Raw genomic sequence first — 16,623 nt, 5'->3', positions numbered from 1 at the left:
GCTGGAGGAGGAAAAGCTGTGCATTAGTTAAGGTTCCTGCTTCGATGGAGCTTACATTCCAATTTTCTATTTCGTCATAATCCACCGTAGAGGCGAGGAAAGCTGGGAGGGCATAGGCCTGCGGCTGGCAAGGAACTGAGCTGCGACTTACAAGCTGCCGGGATCTCACTGGCGAGGATTGTGAGCCGTTACTCCCACTTAGAGTTCAGGTCTCCACTCTTCTGTGTGGCCCTCGTCCCTGCTCCTCTGAGTTCAGGGCTGCAGCCGCCCGCTCAGCTCCAGCGCAAAACCAGCAGCAGCCAGGACAGTGGAGAAGCTCGAAGGTGGGGCGGGCCAGCAAGTCATCGCGCCCGGAGCTCCGGCCGTGGGCGGGCTTCGGAGGGCCTGGCCCCGCCCCCGCGAGGCGGCCCTGCTTCTGCGCAGAGGCAGAGAGCGCGTTCCCGCCCCGCGGCACCGCCCACATCCTGGGGACGTCGGCGGCGCGCGACGTGCTTCGCCGGATAAATGCGGTGGCGCCGGTCGTAGGAGAGCTTCTGTACTGAGCGCCAAGGCTTCCGGGCGTTTTGTGGCGTCAGGTTCTGCGCCTGAGCCCGCCCCCGTACCTGCCTGTGCCATGGCGGACGAAGGGAAGTCATACAACGGTTAGTGCGGGGCCTCGGGCCGGGAGGCGGCGCGGTGGGCCGGAGTGGGCGGCCCCGGCCTAGGCCGCAAGCCCGGGGGCGGGAGGCCGCGAGGAGCTCTGCGTCCGTGGGCAGCGGTGGCCGCGCGGGCAGGGGGCACGGGGCGCCGCGGGACGCGGGGGCTCCAGAGTCGCCTGGATTCTGGCGTTGGAGGAGGACCTGTGGCTCAGGGGTGGGGTGACAAGATTCCTTTGAACTTTGAGGGTGGTTGATGCCTGTCAATTCAGTTTGGCGGCCCGACTCTTTAAATGTGAGTCAGTAGTCCCTTGCTCGTGGGTTGCTCTGGTGCCCTATATATATATATGTATATATATATGTATTTTTTACACGCGATCAATCGGTCTTGCAGCTTGCTCCTTAAATGTTTACCAGTTTTCTAGTCCTAACAGCTACCCTGACTTATTTATTCATCGTGGTGGTTAGGACAGTATGACAGCTGAGGCTTGAATCTGGAGTTGGCTGTGCTAACCCGTGAGTTAAACTTTCAGGCCTTGTTTTCCGCCTCTTTCATGTGGGTACCTGACAAACCTTCCCAAGTTTGTGTGTGTGTGTGTCAATGAGATCATTTCTATCAAGTGCCTGGAGCACAGTGACTGGAAGGGGAGATTTTTTAGTGAACCTCAGTTGCACTGTTTCTTCATGTATTTCTTTTCTCTAGGGTCACTTGGTGAGGGTCATTGTTTACAGGACGCTAGATGTTAGGTAGATTTCTTTAAAAGTTATGAACCGGGGCTGGAGTGATGGCTCAGTGGTTAAGAGCACCAACTGCTCTACCAGAGGACCCGGGTTCAATTCCCAGCACACACATGGCGGCTAACAACTGTCTGTAACTCTAAGATCTGACACCCTCTCACAGACATACATGCATGCACCACTGCACATAAAATAAAGATAAATTATTTAAAAAAAAAAAAGTTACGAACCTTCTTGTGTTTGTGTGGTGCTGATTTATCCAGGGCCTGAAAAATCTTCGGCCCAGTGAACCTTTATTTTAATTAAAATATAATTATATAAAGCCGAGCGGCGGTGGTTGTGGTGGTGGCAGCGGCGGCGGCTTTAATCCCAGCACTCGGGAGGCAGAGGCAGATGGATCTCTGAGTTCGAGGCCAGCCTTGTGAGTTCCAGGACAGGCTCCAAAGCTACACAGAGAGACCCTGTCTCAAAAAAAAAAAAAAAGATAAATAAATAAATAAAATTATATATATGATATTATATGCTGGGTGGTGGCGGTGGCGCACACCTTTAATTCCAGCACTTAGGATGCAGAGGCAGACGGATCTCTGTAAGTTCAAGGCCAGCCTGGTTTATAAAGTGAGTTCCACGGCAGCTATACAGAGAGACCCTGTCTCGAAAACCCAATATACATATACATGTATGTATGTATGTGTGTGTGTGTGTGTATGCATGTGTGGTTGTGTGTTTTAACATGATCTCCTCCCTTCAATCACGTCCATGTCTCCCCTCTCCCCAAATTCATACAACCTGCTGAGTCCATTTAGTGTTGCTTGCATGTACTTGTTTTTAAGGCTAACCATTTGGGATTGGGTGACCAATTAGGGAGTTCATCCCTGGGGAAGACTAATTCTCCCTTACAGGGTCAGCCTTAGTACCCCAGGCTGGCCTCATAGTCAGTCTTTCTGTACCAGCTTCCCAAGTTTGGTGCACATGCCTGCCTCACAGATTTACTTATTTTGTGGTAGGAGTTGAACACAGGGCCTTGCATATGCCAGGCAGTCCTCTCCCACAGAGCTATATTCCCATCTTTTTATTTTTTTATTTTTTTGGTTTTTTGAGACAGGGTTTCTCTGTGTAGCTTTGCGCCTTTTCTGGATCTCCTCTGTAGACCAGGCTGGCCTCGAACTCACAGAGATCCGCCTGGCTCTGCCTCCCAAGTGCTGGGATTAAAGGCGTGCGCCACCACCACCCGGCCCTATTCCCATCCTTTTTGTTGTTATTTTTTTGAGATAGTCTCACTGAATTGCCCAGAGTGACTTGAACTTTCAAATTCTCCTGCCTCAGCCTCAGCCTGGTGATCTTTTTGTGTGTGTGTGAAGGATAAGTAAGCACTTTATCAACTGAGCCATATCCTAAGCTCTCCTTTTGTGTATGTGTCTACATATGTATACACACACACATGCATACATACATAAACATACATACATACATACATACACATACACACACATGCATATATATATATATACATAAGCATATATATATACACATACACACACATTCGGAGAGAGTCTGGCCTTGAACTCTACATATGGGAGGATGACCTTGAACCTCTTATCCTCTTGCCTTAAAAAACAAGTACTACTACACTTGGTTTTATTATTTACCGTTTTCTTTCTTTTTTTTTTTTGAGACAAGGTCTCAGTGTGTAGCACTGACTGTTTTTGGAACTCACTGTGTAGTCCAGGCTGGCCTTGAAAACTCACAGGGATCTACCTGCCTCTGTAAATTCCTGGAATTAAAGTTGTGTGTCCCTATCTATATCTAGTATCTAGCTTATTTTCCTTTTTTTTTTTTTAAATTTTTATTTTATGTGCATTAGTGTTTGGCCATGGGTTTTAGGTCCCCTGGAACTGGCGTTACAGATAGTTGTAAGCTGCCATATGGGTGCTGGGAACTGAACTCAGGTCCTCTGGAAGAGCAGTCATTACAGTGCTCTTTTTCTTTTTTAAAGATTTATTTATTTATTATGTATACAGTATTCTGCCTGCATGTGTCCCTGCAAGCCAGAAGAGGGCACCAGATCTCATTACAGATGGTTGTGAGCCACCATGTGGTTGCTAGGAATTGAACTCAGGACCTCTGGAAGAACAAGCAGTGCTCTTAACCTCTGAGCCATCTCTCTGGCCCCTTATTTTCCTTTTTAAGGCAGGTTCTTAGCTGGTCTGGAACTTTCGATCCCCCTGCTTCAAACACAGTTTTTATATTAGAGAACATTCAGGACCCTGATGTGTAACTGCCACCAAACCCTGAATCTAGAAGTCCCGTGAAGTGCAGGGTATTTCTGCTCAAAGAAACTAGCATTTCCCAAATTCAGAGTAACAGTTTGAGAGCAAAGAGGTGGTAATTGTTATTAGGAGGTTTTAAAATAGGTAATATTTATAAGAATTTTTTATTTTTTGAGACAGGATCTCATGTAGTCCAGGATGGCCTTGAACTCATGTATAATTGAGGCCCCCACTTCCCAATTGCTGGGATTACAGTTATTTCCCACATCTTGCTCTGTGGCCATCATTTGTATGTACAGGCAAAAGATCAAAAATTTCAAGTGGTTTTCAGGGGTGCGTTTACATTTCCACATTTTACTTTTTTTATGTAGGAACTGGTTTCTGTTTCACTTTCTTTAACTTTATGATTTTTTGACAATTTCATACATCTACACAATGTATTGTGATATATTCACTTTCATTACTCTTTCTTTTAAAGATTTATTCATTTATTTTAATTTTCTGTGTCTGGATATTTTGCCTGCATGTGTGTATCTGGTGCCTGCAGAGCCTAGAAGAAGGTATTGGATCCCTTGGAACTAACTACAAAGGCTATCTCCATACCTGTGCCCAGACCAAAGGAAAGGACTTTTTAATAGGACATCAACATCAGGAACAAGTTATTGGGAAACTATAGGGATATTGAAATACAAAAGGGTCAAGAATGTACCTCAGGGGACTGGAGAAATGACTTAAGAGGACCAGCTTTGACTCCCAGCATCCACATTGTAGAGCACAGTTGTGAGCGGCCATGTGGGTGCTGGGAACCAATTCTGGGTCTTCTAGAAGAGCAGCGGGTACTCTAAATATTGAGCCATCTCTCCAGCCTCTAACCCACTGATTTCTAAGGTTGTTCATATGAACTTGTGGAGAGAATCCTCCACCCCCCACGCCCTTTTAAACTTTTTTTTTTAAGACAGCCCAGATTGGTCTCTTTTTTTGGTTTTTCAAGACAGGGTTTCTCTGTGTAGCTTTGTGCCTTTCCTGGAACTCACTGTGTAGCCCAGGCTGGCTTCATACTCACAGAGATCCGCCTGGCTCTGCCTCCCGAGTGCTGGGCAGATTGGTCTTAAATTTAGTATGTAGTGACAAATGATCTTGAACTCCTGATTCTCCTGCCTCCCAGCTGCTGGTATAATAAGCATGGGCTACCATATCCAAATGAAAAAATGCTTTTTTGTTGTTATTGTTTTTGTCTGTTTGTTTTGAAGAGATGCTGGCGATCAAACCCAGGTCTTTGAGTGTGCTAGGCAAGCACTCTACATTTTTTTTCCTTTTTTTTTCATTTTTAATGTATATGAATGTTTTGCCTGCTTATACATCTGTGTTTGGAATGAAGTTACAGTCAGTTGTGCACTGCAGTGTGGGTGCTGGGAATCAAAGCTGCTTCTCTAGAAGAGCAGCCAGTGCTCTTATGAATGAGATGCCTCACTCAGTAATCATCAGAGACTACTCTAGCAGCTGGTGGGAGCAGATGTAAAGACCCACACCCAAACATTAAGCAGAACTCAGAGAACCCCATGGAAGAGGGGGAGGAAGGATTGTAGGAGCCAGAGGAGTTGAGGACACCACCAGAACATGACCCACAGAATCAACTAAGCAGGGCTCATAGGGGCTCACAGAGACTGAAGCAGCAATCGTGAGGCCTGCATGGGTCTGCACTAGTTCCTCTGCATATATGTTATTGTTGTTTAGCTTGAGTTTTTGTGGGACTCCTAACAGTGTGAGTTAGAGTATCTCTGACTCTCTTGCCTGCGCTTGGGATCCTTTTCCTCCTCCTGGGTTGCCTTGTCAAGCCTTAATATGAGGGTTTGTGCCTACTCTTTTTTTTTGGGGGGGGGGGGGTTTGAGACAGAATTTCTCTGGGTAGCTTTGGAGCCTGTCCTGGAACTTGCTCTGTAGATCAGGCAGGGCTTGAACTCACAGAGATCCACTTGCCTTTGCCTCCTGAGTGCTGGGATTAAAGGCATGTGCCACCACTGCCCGGCTTTGTGTCTAGTCTTATTGCATCTTGTTATGCTGTGTTTGGTTGACATCACTGGGAGACCTGCTCTTTTCTGATGGGAAATGGAGGGGCAGTGGGGGAAACTGGGAGGAGTGGAGGGAGTAGAGACTATGGTCGGGATAGAGAAGAATAAATTAAGAAAAAAAAAGTCATCTTGCCAGGCGGTGGTGGTGCACGCCTTTAATCCCAGCACTCAGGAGACAGAGGTAGATGGATCTCTGAGTTGGATGATAGCCAGGGATACAAAGAGAAGCCCTGTATCAACAATCAAAACAAAGACTGAGTCATCTTTCCAGCTCCTTGAGGTACATTCTTGACCCCTTTAATTTTCAATAGCTCTACAGTTTTCTAATAACTTGTTCTTGATGTCAGTGTCCTACAGAAAGTTCTTTCCTCTGTCTAGAGCCTAAGTGTCTCTCTATGGTGGTAGCCTTTGTAGTTAATATCTGTCTTTCCCGGTAATACAGAGTGATCACACCAAGGTAACTAAGACCACTGATGTATTACTATTTTCTGTATCTGTTTTCAATTTCAGAGCATGATGACCGTGTTAGTTTCCCTCAGAGAAGAAAGAAAGGCCGAGGGCCTTTCCGATGGAAGTGTGAGGGGAATCGTCGGTCTGGAAGAGGTGGTTCTGGTGTACGGTCCTCCCGGTTTGAGGAAGATGATGGAGATGTGGCAATGAATGATCCCCAAGATGGCCCCCGAGTAAGATAGTAAGTAACTAATTGGTCTGCTTTAAATGGTGGCCCACTGAATTATATAGTCCTGTTATTGTCTTTGTTGTTTCTCTTCTTACTTTGTAAAGTGATACTTGACCAAACCAACTTAGTAGTTGTAGTTTCACTAGCAGGACAAGTTCATCTTTCCTAGTGTTTATGGAATTTTAATTCTGCTTCCCAACAGCAACCCCTATGCCAACCGGCCTAACCGTCGGGGGGATACTTGGCATGATCGAGATCGAATTCATATTACTGTAAGGAGAGACAGACCTCCTCCAGAGAGAGCAGGGGCTGGTACCAGCCAAGATGGGACCACCAAGAACTGGTTCAAGATTACAGTGAGTACCTTCGGAGATTACATGATTCATGGAATGGGACTAAACTCAGTAAAGGTGTTTGACACCTGCTCCCAGCTCCTCAAATCCATTTTCTTCAATGTTTACTCAACAATCAAGTATCACATTTATCCACCCTTTCTAAGATAATGTTAGAAATAATTCTAAGAACAGGGTTAAGGAAGGGGGTTGAGAATAGGCACAATGATAAGTGGGAGGGGAATCTGCTAAGTATGGTCAGGAGGTAGAGTAACACTTAAGCTCTAGGTGGCTGTGGAGTTTCTATGGGGCAGTAAGGTACATGTAATATCTTAGGATTTAGAATTAATGTATTTGATGTGTGGCCATGTTGTCTGAGCCATCTTGCAAGGAATAATAAGTGTATGGAAAAGATTTTAAGGAAATCTTTGTATCTCAAATGGAAACCATACATCTAGTCCTTTCTTTCTTTTTCTTCTTTTTATTTTATTTATTTAGTTTGATTTTCGAGACAGGGTTTCTCTGTATAACAGTCCTGGCTGTCCTGAAACTCACTTCGTAGACATGGTTGGCCTGGAACTCACAGAGATCCACCTGCCTCTGCCTCCTAAGTGCTGGGATTAAAGGCATGCACCAAAATTCCCGGCACGTCTGGTCCTCTCTTTAGGAGAAAAAACCCAGTAATTTTGTGATAGAAGGGCTCTACCAACCTTGTGCATGTAAGCATGCCTTGTGCCTTCTATCACTGAACCTCATACATGACATGTTAAGCATGTCTTCTATCTCTGAGCTCTACCCCAAAGCTCTAGAAATCTTTTCAGTCTTGGCAGAAAATACAAAAGGAGAACTGAAATGTGCTGCCCTTCTCTCTCACTTCCAGATTCCTTATGGCAAAAAGTATGACAAAACGTGGCTCTTGAGCATGATTCAGAGCAAGTGCAGTGTCCCCTTCAACCCCATTGAGGTAAGATGAGGTCAGACTTAGGAGGCTGGCCAAAGGCCTGTAGACTCCAAATCAAATGTTCTTCTTTTTCCTTCTTTCAGTTTCACTATGAAAACACACGGGCCCAGTTTTTTGTGGAAGATGCCAGTACTGCTTCTGCATTAAAGGCTGTAAACTATAAGATTCACGATCAAGAAAACAGAAGGGTATGTTAGACAAAGGGCCTAGTATGGCATAGGTTGACGCTAATACACTGAATAAAAAGGACTAGGCTTACCTCAAGTATACTCTTGCCTTTCTGTCTTCTCTTCAGATATCTATCATCATCAACTCCTCTGCTCCACCTCACACTGTACAGAATGAACTAAAGCCTGAACAAGTAGAGCAGCTCAAGGTGAGGCTGGCTTAAGTGGTCCATCAGTCTTTAAATCTCCCTCAGTGACCACTAAACTCTTGTCTTCTTTCCTCTAGCTGATCATGAGTGAACGATATGATGGCTCCCAACAAGCACTTGACCTCAAGGGCCTCCGCTCAGACCCAGGTATGGCTGACAGTAGTGGTCCTGACTAGATGGAGCGGGGAGCAGTCAGTCTTTATAACATTGGTGTGGGCAAGCCCTCTCAGACTTCTTTTTCTTTCTGCACGCTGAAGGTTTGGTGGCCCAGAACATTGATGTTGTTCTAAACCGCAGAAGCTGTATGGCGGCCACACTGCGGATCATTGAAGAGAATATTCCTGAGGTAAAGCTTCTATTTTTGCATGAGAAAGCAGAGTGGGATAAATAGGGTAGGATGAGGGGCCAGACTTGCCTCTGGACTATGTATGATAACAATTTTAAACTTTGTTCTGTTCATAGCTACTGTCTTTGAACTTGAGCAACAACAGACTATACAAGCTGGATGATATGTCCAGCATTGTACAGAAAGCGCCGAATCTAAAGACCCTAAATCTCTCTGGAAACGAAGTGAGGACCGATAACCTAGTGATGCTTTTATTTTTAATAGTTACTGATTATGAGTGGGTGGAAGTCAGAGAACAACTTTTGTTTGGTTCTTTTCTTCTACTGTGGGTTCTTGGGCTGGAACTTGGGTTGTGAGGCTTGTGCAGCAAGAGTTTCTTTCTGCCCACTGAGCCATCACACTGACGCTGGCTTTATTATCAGTGGTGGAGGGTGAGAAGAGTTTGACTGGCCATGGTGGGAGTCGAGAAAAAAAACTTAGGTAGCATTTGGGAGTATGGAGATCCAGCTGCTGTCCTTACTGGGGTCTCTTTCTTCCCTTTTGCACTCTCCTTATCCTTCACAGTTGAAGTCTGAGCGGGAATTAGACAAGATAAAAGGGTTGAAGTTGGAAGAGTTGTGGCTTGACAGAAACCCCATGTGTGATAACTTCCGAGACCAGTCCACCTATATCAGGTCAGTTGTAGCCTCTGTCTCCCCTCCTGGGGACCTTCACCCCCTGGGAGGCTGAGTTAATGCACCCTGACCAGTGCCCTCTACAGGAGAACATGCAGCCCTGAGCTGGAACCACCTGTCCTTTGGGAGGAGGATCACGTACTCCTTTCTGCCTCTCTGTGTCTCCCAGCTTTGTCCCAGATCTCCTTTCTTTCCTTCTCACCTGACTACTACTATTCTCTGATTTTCTGGCCTTTCTCCTTCCTTCTTGAACACAGCCTTTTCTAGAATCTCCCTACCTGTTGTTCCAGGAAGGGCACCTCTCATTTTCTGTTCTGATGTGGGGGTGTCTTATGTATATATGCCCCACCTACATGATTGTCTTCAGCCAAAAGCCTAGTGTACTCAGTGTGAGAAAGTCCTCTCTAACTGGGACTACCTACTGAGATGGGCCTTCGCTCTTTTGTCCTTTGATGGTCCCTCTTGCTATTGTGCCAAGAGGGACTCTTCTCATGATCTACTTTCCCAAGGCTGTGGCCTGGTCTTTCCTGCCCATGCTGAGGTTGATGCCTCTTGGAGGCTGGTACATGCTATTGGTCTCTCTTGCCCAGTGCTGTGAGCTGGGCCCTACCTGGAGAAGAAACCTGGGTTCCCTAAGATGTGACCAAAGCCAGGGCCCCGCCAGCAGGCGAGGGGATCCCAAGGCAGGTGCTGGGCGTGGAGGCCACAGGGGCATCTGCTACCAAGGAGACAGAGAAGTGACCCTGTCAGGGGCACTGCCCCTCCCTCACTTGCACACCTCCTCACATCACCCTGCTTGGCCCCGGAGGATGGCTGGTTAGCCAGAGACGGGTAAGATTCCTCAGGGAAGGAACAACCTAAGACAGGCACAGTCGCAGAGGGGCCATCAGGAGAAAACTTGGGGGCCAACTGAGGTGGGGCACAGACCCTCACCCCCCCAACTCGGCAGGGGCCTGAACCCTCATGTCTTCTGAGGGAGGTCTCCTGGCCCCATGGCTGCTTTACCTCCCACGCCCAGTTCAGATCGGGACCCAGGGAGCAGACAGAGACCTGGCCAACAGCGGCTACAGACCACTATAATAGGATTTGTTCTCCATTTCTACCTTGGAACCACAGAAAAGGGGCAGGTGAAGGAAAGGACTGTATCAGGAGGTCTTTCTTTCTCCCGTTCTTCTCTAAGTGCCTTTGCCTTCAGTTCTGTCTCTTGTTGATTTGCTTCCTCTCCTTATCTCCTCATCTCTCTCTTGTCCCTGCCCTGCCTTACCTTTCTCTTCTTCTTTCCTCCTTTCCCTTGGTTTCTGTTCTTGCCTTCTTTCCTCTTGAGCCCTGTCTTGCTCATCTCCTTGCCCCAACATCCTGTGCCATACTTGTGGTGTGTTCTGGTCTTGGCCAAGGCCAGACCTGGCAGAACTGGTGGATACCTGTTGAGGCAGCGGAGCCCCTGGGCTCCCACCCCATTCCCTCCTCCCGGGGCTGCACAGGTGAGTAGGTGGAAGGTAAGGGGGGCAAGGTGGGGAAGGCGCCCTAGGCTTAAAGCCTGGGCTGAGAGTGTTCCTCCTATGGCACTCGGGATCAGAGAAGAAACAGCCAGCCTTCAAGGCAGTCCAGAAGGGGTGCCCCTGGTGAGGAGGGGAATGGGGGTTCTTGTCCCCGAGTGCAGGCTGGGAAGGAGTGGGCAATGAGCAGGATGGGATGGGCTGTTCCTCGGGTTTTTGGTGTATTTGCTCCTAGAGCAGCCCAGGAGGCATGATGGCTCTGAAGCGTCACTTACTTCTGTCCCGTTCTTGACAGCGCCATTCGCGAACGATTTCCCAAGTTATTACGCCTGGTAAGTTTAACACTTCACTCTCTTCTGACAAGCACAGCCAAGGCCTTCCTTCTGTTTTATGACCACCAGTGCGGATGTGTAGATCCTTTGAGAATTTGCTAACAGTGGTAGCCATCATCCTAGAAAAGTTCTCATGAGATTCCTGCACACTCTGACCCTTCACACTTAGGTTTTCTTTGTGCTCACAAATGATGTCTTTCTTCTGTTTCACATGTTACATTCACTTTTTTCCACAGGATGGCCATGAGCTACCCCCTCCAATTGCCTTTGATGTTGAAGCCCCCACAGTGCTACCACCCTGCAAGGTCAGATTTTGAGGATAGAATTAGAAACTCATGAGTGTGAAGCATATTGGTCCTATGTTCCTAATATCTTGTTTGATTTCAGGGAAGCTATTTTGGAACAGAGAACCTAAAGAGTTTGGTCCTGCACTTCTTGCAGCAGTGAGTATCTCAGGAGCCCTTAGGGCTGGGGATAGTAACTGGCCTGTACATACTATGTACACATCACTACTGTGTCCCCTTGCTTTCAGACACAGAACTTACATTCTACCTTTTACTTTCCTTACAGGTACTACGCAATTTATGACTCAGGAGACCGCCAGGGTCTCCTGGATGCCTACCATGATGGCGCCTGTTGTTCCCTAAGCATTCCTTCCACCCCCCAGAACTCTGTCCGGTGAGTGTCACATGTCACAACCTACCCAGAACCACACAGGGTTCTTTGGGAGATACAGGCCACTGTTCTGACCACCACCATCTTCCCCTACTATTTTCCAGAAGCAACTTAGGTGAATACTTCAAAGACAGCAGAAACGTGAAGAAGCTTAAAGATCCCAGTAAGTATTTCCTGTGAGCAATCAAAATGGGAAACAGTCAGTAGAGCTAGCCAGTGTGCTCTAACCTTGGTTTCTCTTCCTTCTGCTTTTAGCCCTGCGATTCCGGCTATTAAAGCATACACGTCTCAACGTTGTTGCCTTCCTCAATGAGTTACCTAAAACTCAACATGACATCAATTCCTTTGTGGTAGACATAAGTGCGCAAACAGTAAGCACACATTCTCCTTACAGAAGCCCAGACCTGGGGTGGGTAAGGGCTCAGCACTCATAGGGAGAGGAGGCTCAGGCTCTGGTCGGGAACCCCATTGCTTCTGGTGCTTTTCCTCTTTCAGAGCACGTTGCTGTGTTTTTCTGTCAATGGAGTCTTCAAGGAAGGTAAGAATCTTGAGTCCTGAACCTCTCTCCTTATCTTTAGCTTCCCAGCTATCTTCTCGTCCCTTTCTATTTACCCAGACCATCTTGGTTTAATCTTAGATCCTACCTGTCTTAGATGCAGTGTGACAAAAACCTGGGGAGCAGAACAGTGTAGATGGAAGAGTCAGACAGGTCTCCATTTCCATCCCTGTGTTTATTCTGTGGGTTTGGGAAAGTTACAGTACCTCTGAACCTCACATTCCTTTTTTCTGTTTTGTTAGATGAGGTTCATAATAGCCTTACACAGAGGTGCTCTACGAAGTGAAGTGACTTCAGATACTTTGCCAAGCCACAGGCTAAGCACTTTCTAAGTTGCTTCACTTAGTACCTGTTACTCTTCTCTCTGATCTGTCCCTTCATCCCACCTCTGTTCCCATGTCCAAATAGCCATCCTGACCTGACCAAGCTAGGATTCTTTGTGTCAAATACCGTGGTGTGAGAACCTTTTGTAAAGATCAGGCTTGAGTGACTCTGAGGAGCCATTGCTGCTGTTCTCATTGCAGTGGATGGGAAGTCTCGAGATTCGTTACGTGCTTTCACGAGAACGTTCATTGCTGTTCCTGCCAGCAATTCAGGGTAAGTGATCAGCTTATCAGGTTCAGTCTCAGGCTAGCCGTGTGATAATTGGAAAGAATTATTCCTCAGGGAGTTATCAGAATTGTATAAAAGCAATAGGAAGTTCATGAAGCTTGAATAACTACTATCAGTAGGTTGGGGAGTGAACATATAATTGTAGTGTGTTTGGGAGTAATCCTCCTAAACACCTAGTCTGTGGTTGAGAATAAATGATGAAAGGTAACATGGGATGAGCACCATGTGGATGTTAACCAGATCTGAGAACAGACAGTGTAGTAGGGTGAAGTTATTTGTCCATTTATTTAAGGTGTTCTTTGTCCCCAAGGCTATGTATTGTAAATGATGAATTGTTTGTGCGGAATGCCAGCCCTGAAGAAATCCAAAGAGCCTTCGCCATGCCTGCACCCACACCTTCTTCCAGCCCAGTACCCACGCTCTCCCCAGAACAACAGGAAATGTTGCAAGCATTCTCTACCCAGTCTGGCATGAACCTCGAGTGGTCTCAGAAGTGAGTGCTGAGCATGGATAGGACCAAGAGGAAACAGATGGCCTGACAGTGAATAATGGTGCTTTAAAAAAAAAGATTCCTACTAAGACTTCTGCATAAATTATTTATAAAATTCCAAAACACAAATTAAGAATGAATTGTTGCCCTCCCACCTACCTATTGCTCCCCCTCCCCCAGCAGAATTAGGGATTAAACCTAGACTTCATGTATGCTAGGCAAGCACTCTGCCACTGAACTAATTTTCTTGGGCCTCTTTTTGTTGTATTTTTGAGACAGGGTCACACTCTGTACCTGTCTGGCCTTGAACTCACAGATAACCTCCTGCCTCTTCCTCCAGTGTGATTAAAGGCATGAGCCATTGCACCTGGCTACCCAGTCCTTTTTTTTTTTTTTTTTTTTCTTTTTTTGGTTTTTCAAGACAGGGTTTCTCAGTATAGTTTGCGCCTTTCCTGGAACTCACTTTGTAGACCAGGCTGGCCTCGAATTCATAGAGATCCGCCTGGCTCTGTCTCCCGAGTGCTGGGATTAAAGGCGTGCGCCACCACCGCCCGGCCCCAGCCCTCTTTTTACTTGTCATTTTGAGACAAGGTCTCACTAAGTTACTAAAGCTGGACTCCAGTGATCCTCCTCATTCCAAGGGATCTGGGACTGTAGGTGCATGCCTTGTTCCAGAGCTCTTTTCTATGTGGTTCTGCAGCATAGTTTTGTTTTGAGACAGGGTTTCGCTGTGTACCTTGGCTGCTTAGAAGTCATTCTGTAGCTCAACTTTGCCTCAGACTTGGCAATTCCCACCTGATTCAGCCTCCTGAGTGCTGGGGATTAAAAGCCTGCACCATTTTATCCACTTGCAACTTAGTTTTTAAACCATGTAAATCCTTCCCTTCCAGTGTAAAAGTACATTTTGACATTTTAATGTTTAATTTGTGTAAGTGGTGCAACAATGTATAAGCTTATTGGAAAACTTCGGGGACTTTCTCCATGGGATGGATTTTAGAGTGCCCTTTTTGTGTGTGTGTGTGTGTGGTCAGAAGGACTGCATTTTGGTTCTAATGGCTTCCTATTTTAATCCCACTCCAGGTGCCTTCAAGACAATAACTGGGACTACACCAGATCCGCTCAGGCCTTCACTCATCTCAAGGTAGGGATGGGAATTTTGTGGCTAAAAAGCAGGATCTGAGCTTCTCAAAGGGTCAAATGAAGGCCAGGTGTGGTGGTGTGTGCCTTCAATCCCAGCACTTGGGAGGCAGAGGCAGCCCGATTGAGTTTGATGCCAGCCTGGTCTATATAGAGTTCCAGGACAGCCAGGAGGGGGTCACATGAGCTGGGCAGGGCAGGTGGGAAAGCGGTCATTTGACTCACCTTTTCTCTTTCTGCAGGCCAAGGGAGAGATTCCAGAAGTAGCGTTTATGAAATGATCACAGGAAAAGCCCCCTTGTAAATAGCCCTTGGATAATATTGTCTGGCTGTCATCTGCCATCTCCTGTCCAGCCCGAGGCCAGCCTGTAACTGTGACTGAGGAGGGAGGGCTGCCTCATCCTCCTCACCTGCCTTCTGGAAGACTTACAGAAGACTTCCGGAAGATTGAGCCTCATGGTGCCAGGAAGCCAAAGCTTACTTTGTAGAGCTGACACTAAACTACCCGAAGGACTTAGGTGCTCTGTGTACTTAACCCCTGATTCCCTTTACTTTTTAAGATAAAGAGTGATATTGTAGTTTGTGTCCCATTACTGGCTTGTTTCCTCAATGCGGGAGGGATGGGAGAGTGCGTCGTGACAGGAAGTCCCGCCCCGCAGACGGAAGTGTTCCGCCATGGCGGCGCCCTGGCGGCGGCGGGTCAGCGGGCTGTTGTCTGTACTGCGGTCCCACCCTGTGTACCGGCCTTTGCAAAATGGGGTCCCACAGGATGTGCTGCTTTTCCAGCATGAACGGGGCCGCTTCTTTGCCATCCTTGGACTGTTTTGCGCCGGCCAGGGCATCTTCTGGACCTCCCTGGCTATTGCAGCCTTGTCCCGACCTCTGATCCGGGTTCCTGCGGAGGCTCCAAAACGGGGCTACACGGACCTGCGCTCGGCACTCTGGCGCTACGGGCTAGCTGTTGGTTGCGGCACAATGGGTAAGGGCATGGGCTCCAGGTTGCCATGGGGCTGTGAGCACAAAACTCAATGAAGAAGGGTTCCCAATCCTCTTGGATGAGCAGAAATGTAAGTGGGATACCCGGTATAGGTGTGATGGCAGCTAAGTCACTGAATGCCTTGCTCCCCAACTCCCTACTCCCTCCTCGCACACAATAGGCCAAGATCTGCCCTTCACTCTGGCCATGAACAGGCTACTGAAGCCACAGGCCCACTTTAACAACGGAGCTGGCCATCTATAAAAAATGTCGGTATGGCTCAGTTTGTAGAGTGCTTGCCTAAGTAGCATGCAGCGTTGGGTTCAGCCCCTAACACTGCATAAACGGTACATGGCGGCACCCAGATGTAATATTAGCATTTATACAGTGGAGGCAGGAAGATCACAAATTCACAAGTTCAAGGTTATTGAACCTATAGCAAGCTGTGGCCAGCATGGATTAAAAGACCACAAGTTCAAGGTTATTGAACCTATAGCAAGCTGTGGCCAGCATGGATTAAAAGACCCTGTCTTTTTTTTTCTTTTTTTCTTTTTTCAAGACAGGGTTTCTCTGTGTAGCTTTGGCTGCCTTGGAACTTATAGCTCCTCCTGTCTCTGCCTTCCGAGTGCTCAGATTAAAGGTGTGCACCACCACCAATTACCCCCCCCCCCTTTTTGTTTTAAAGTGATGGGTTTAGAGTTAGGAACACAAAATTCTTTAAGTGCTCAAAACTGTTACTGCCATTACAGTAATGTGACTCTGCTCTAAAGGAGGTCTGTCTGCATAACCCTTTACCCCACTTTGCTTCTGCAGGAGCCTTGGTCCTTGGTGCTGGTCTTCTCTACTCTCTCCGATCTGTGCGTTCAGTCATGCTCCTTGCAGGAGGGCAGCAGGTGACGCTTACCACTTATGCCCCCTTTGGCTTGGGAACCCATTTCACAGTTCCTTTGAACCAGGTTTCCTGCATGGCCCACAGAGCTGAAGTTCCTGCCATGTTGCCTCTGAAGATCAAAGGCCGACGCTTTTATTTCCTTTTGGACAAAGCTGGACATTTCCCCAACACTCAACTCTTTGACAACACTGTGGGTGCCTATCGGAGCCTGTGAAATGTGACTTGCCCTCTCAGATGAGGATGCAAACCCTAAGGATGAAGAGACAACCTAGAGCAATGAAAAGGCCCCCAGGATTCACTAATAGCCAATAAATCTGTGTTCTAAAGGGCCGGATGCACTTCAGCCATCATTCTGTCTTCTCTCCCATCTATTTGCT

General features: G+C 47.2%; 2 protein-coding genes across 2 annotated transcripts; both read left to right on the top strand.

The window, feature by feature from the left end:
• The first annotated feature begins 458 nt into the window (after nt 1-458).
• On the top strand, nt 459-14,956 carry Nxf1 (nuclear RNA export factor 1). Its single transcript, XM_052713613.1, has 21 exons — nt 459-641; nt 6,223-6,403; nt 6,594-6,747; nt 7,604-7,687; nt 7,768-7,872; nt 7,980-8,060; nt 8,138-8,207; nt 8,318-8,406; nt 8,523-8,630; nt 8,971-9,080; nt 10,872-10,908; nt 11,145-11,213; nt 11,296-11,351; nt 11,479-11,586; nt 11,688-11,746; nt 11,839-11,954; nt 12,079-12,121; nt 12,664-12,736; nt 13,062-13,244; nt 14,322-14,382; nt 14,621-14,956. Exons 1-21 carry the CDS (start codon nt 614-616, stop codon nt 14,657-14,659), a joined length of 1,854 nt encoding a protein of 617 aa, XP_052569573.1. The 5' UTR covers nt 459-613; the 3' UTR covers nt 14,660-14,956.
• A 92-nt stretch (nt 14,957-15,048) lies between these two features.
• Tmem223 (transmembrane protein 223) lies at nt 15,049-16,576 on the top strand. Its single transcript, XM_052713623.1, has 2 exons — nt 15,049-15,357; nt 16,168-16,576. Exons 1-2 carry the CDS (start codon nt 15,054-15,056, stop codon nt 16,458-16,460), a joined length of 597 nt encoding a protein of 198 aa, XP_052569583.1. The 5' UTR covers nt 15,049-15,053; the 3' UTR covers nt 16,461-16,576.
• The last annotated feature ends 47 nt before the right edge of the window (nt 16,577-16,623 follow it).

The sequence above is a fragment of the Peromyscus californicus genome, unplaced genomic scaffold (assembly GCF_007827085.1).
Source record: "Peromyscus californicus insignis strain IS unplaced genomic scaffold, ASM782708v3 Scaffold_4__1_contigs__length_199733344, whole genome shotgun sequence".
Taxonomy (NCBI): Eukaryota; Metazoa; Chordata; class Mammalia; order Rodentia; family Cricetidae; genus Peromyscus; species Peromyscus californicus.
This window is presented reverse-complemented; position numbering and strand designations above follow the sequence as displayed.

Coding starts and splice junctions, on each gene's coding strand:
- Nxf1 (XM_052713613.1), top strand. CDS start 614: ATGGCGGACGAAGGGAAGTCATACAACG. Junction 8,208..8,317: donor GGGCCTCCGCTCAGACCCAG/GTATGGCTGACA, acceptor TGCACGCTGAAG/GTTTGGTGGCCCAGAACATT. Junction 13,245..14,321: donor AACCTCGAGTGGTCTCAGAA/GTGAGTGCTGAG, acceptor ATCCCACTCCAG/GTGCCTTCAAGACAATAACT.
- Tmem223 (XM_052713623.1), top strand. CDS start 15,054: ATGGCGGCGCCCTGGCGGCGGCGGGTCAGCGGGCTGTTGTCTGTACTG. Junction 15,358..16,167: donor TGTTGGTTGCGGCACAATGG/GTAAGGGCATGG, acceptor TTGCTTCTGCAG/GAGCCTTGGTCCTTGGTGCT.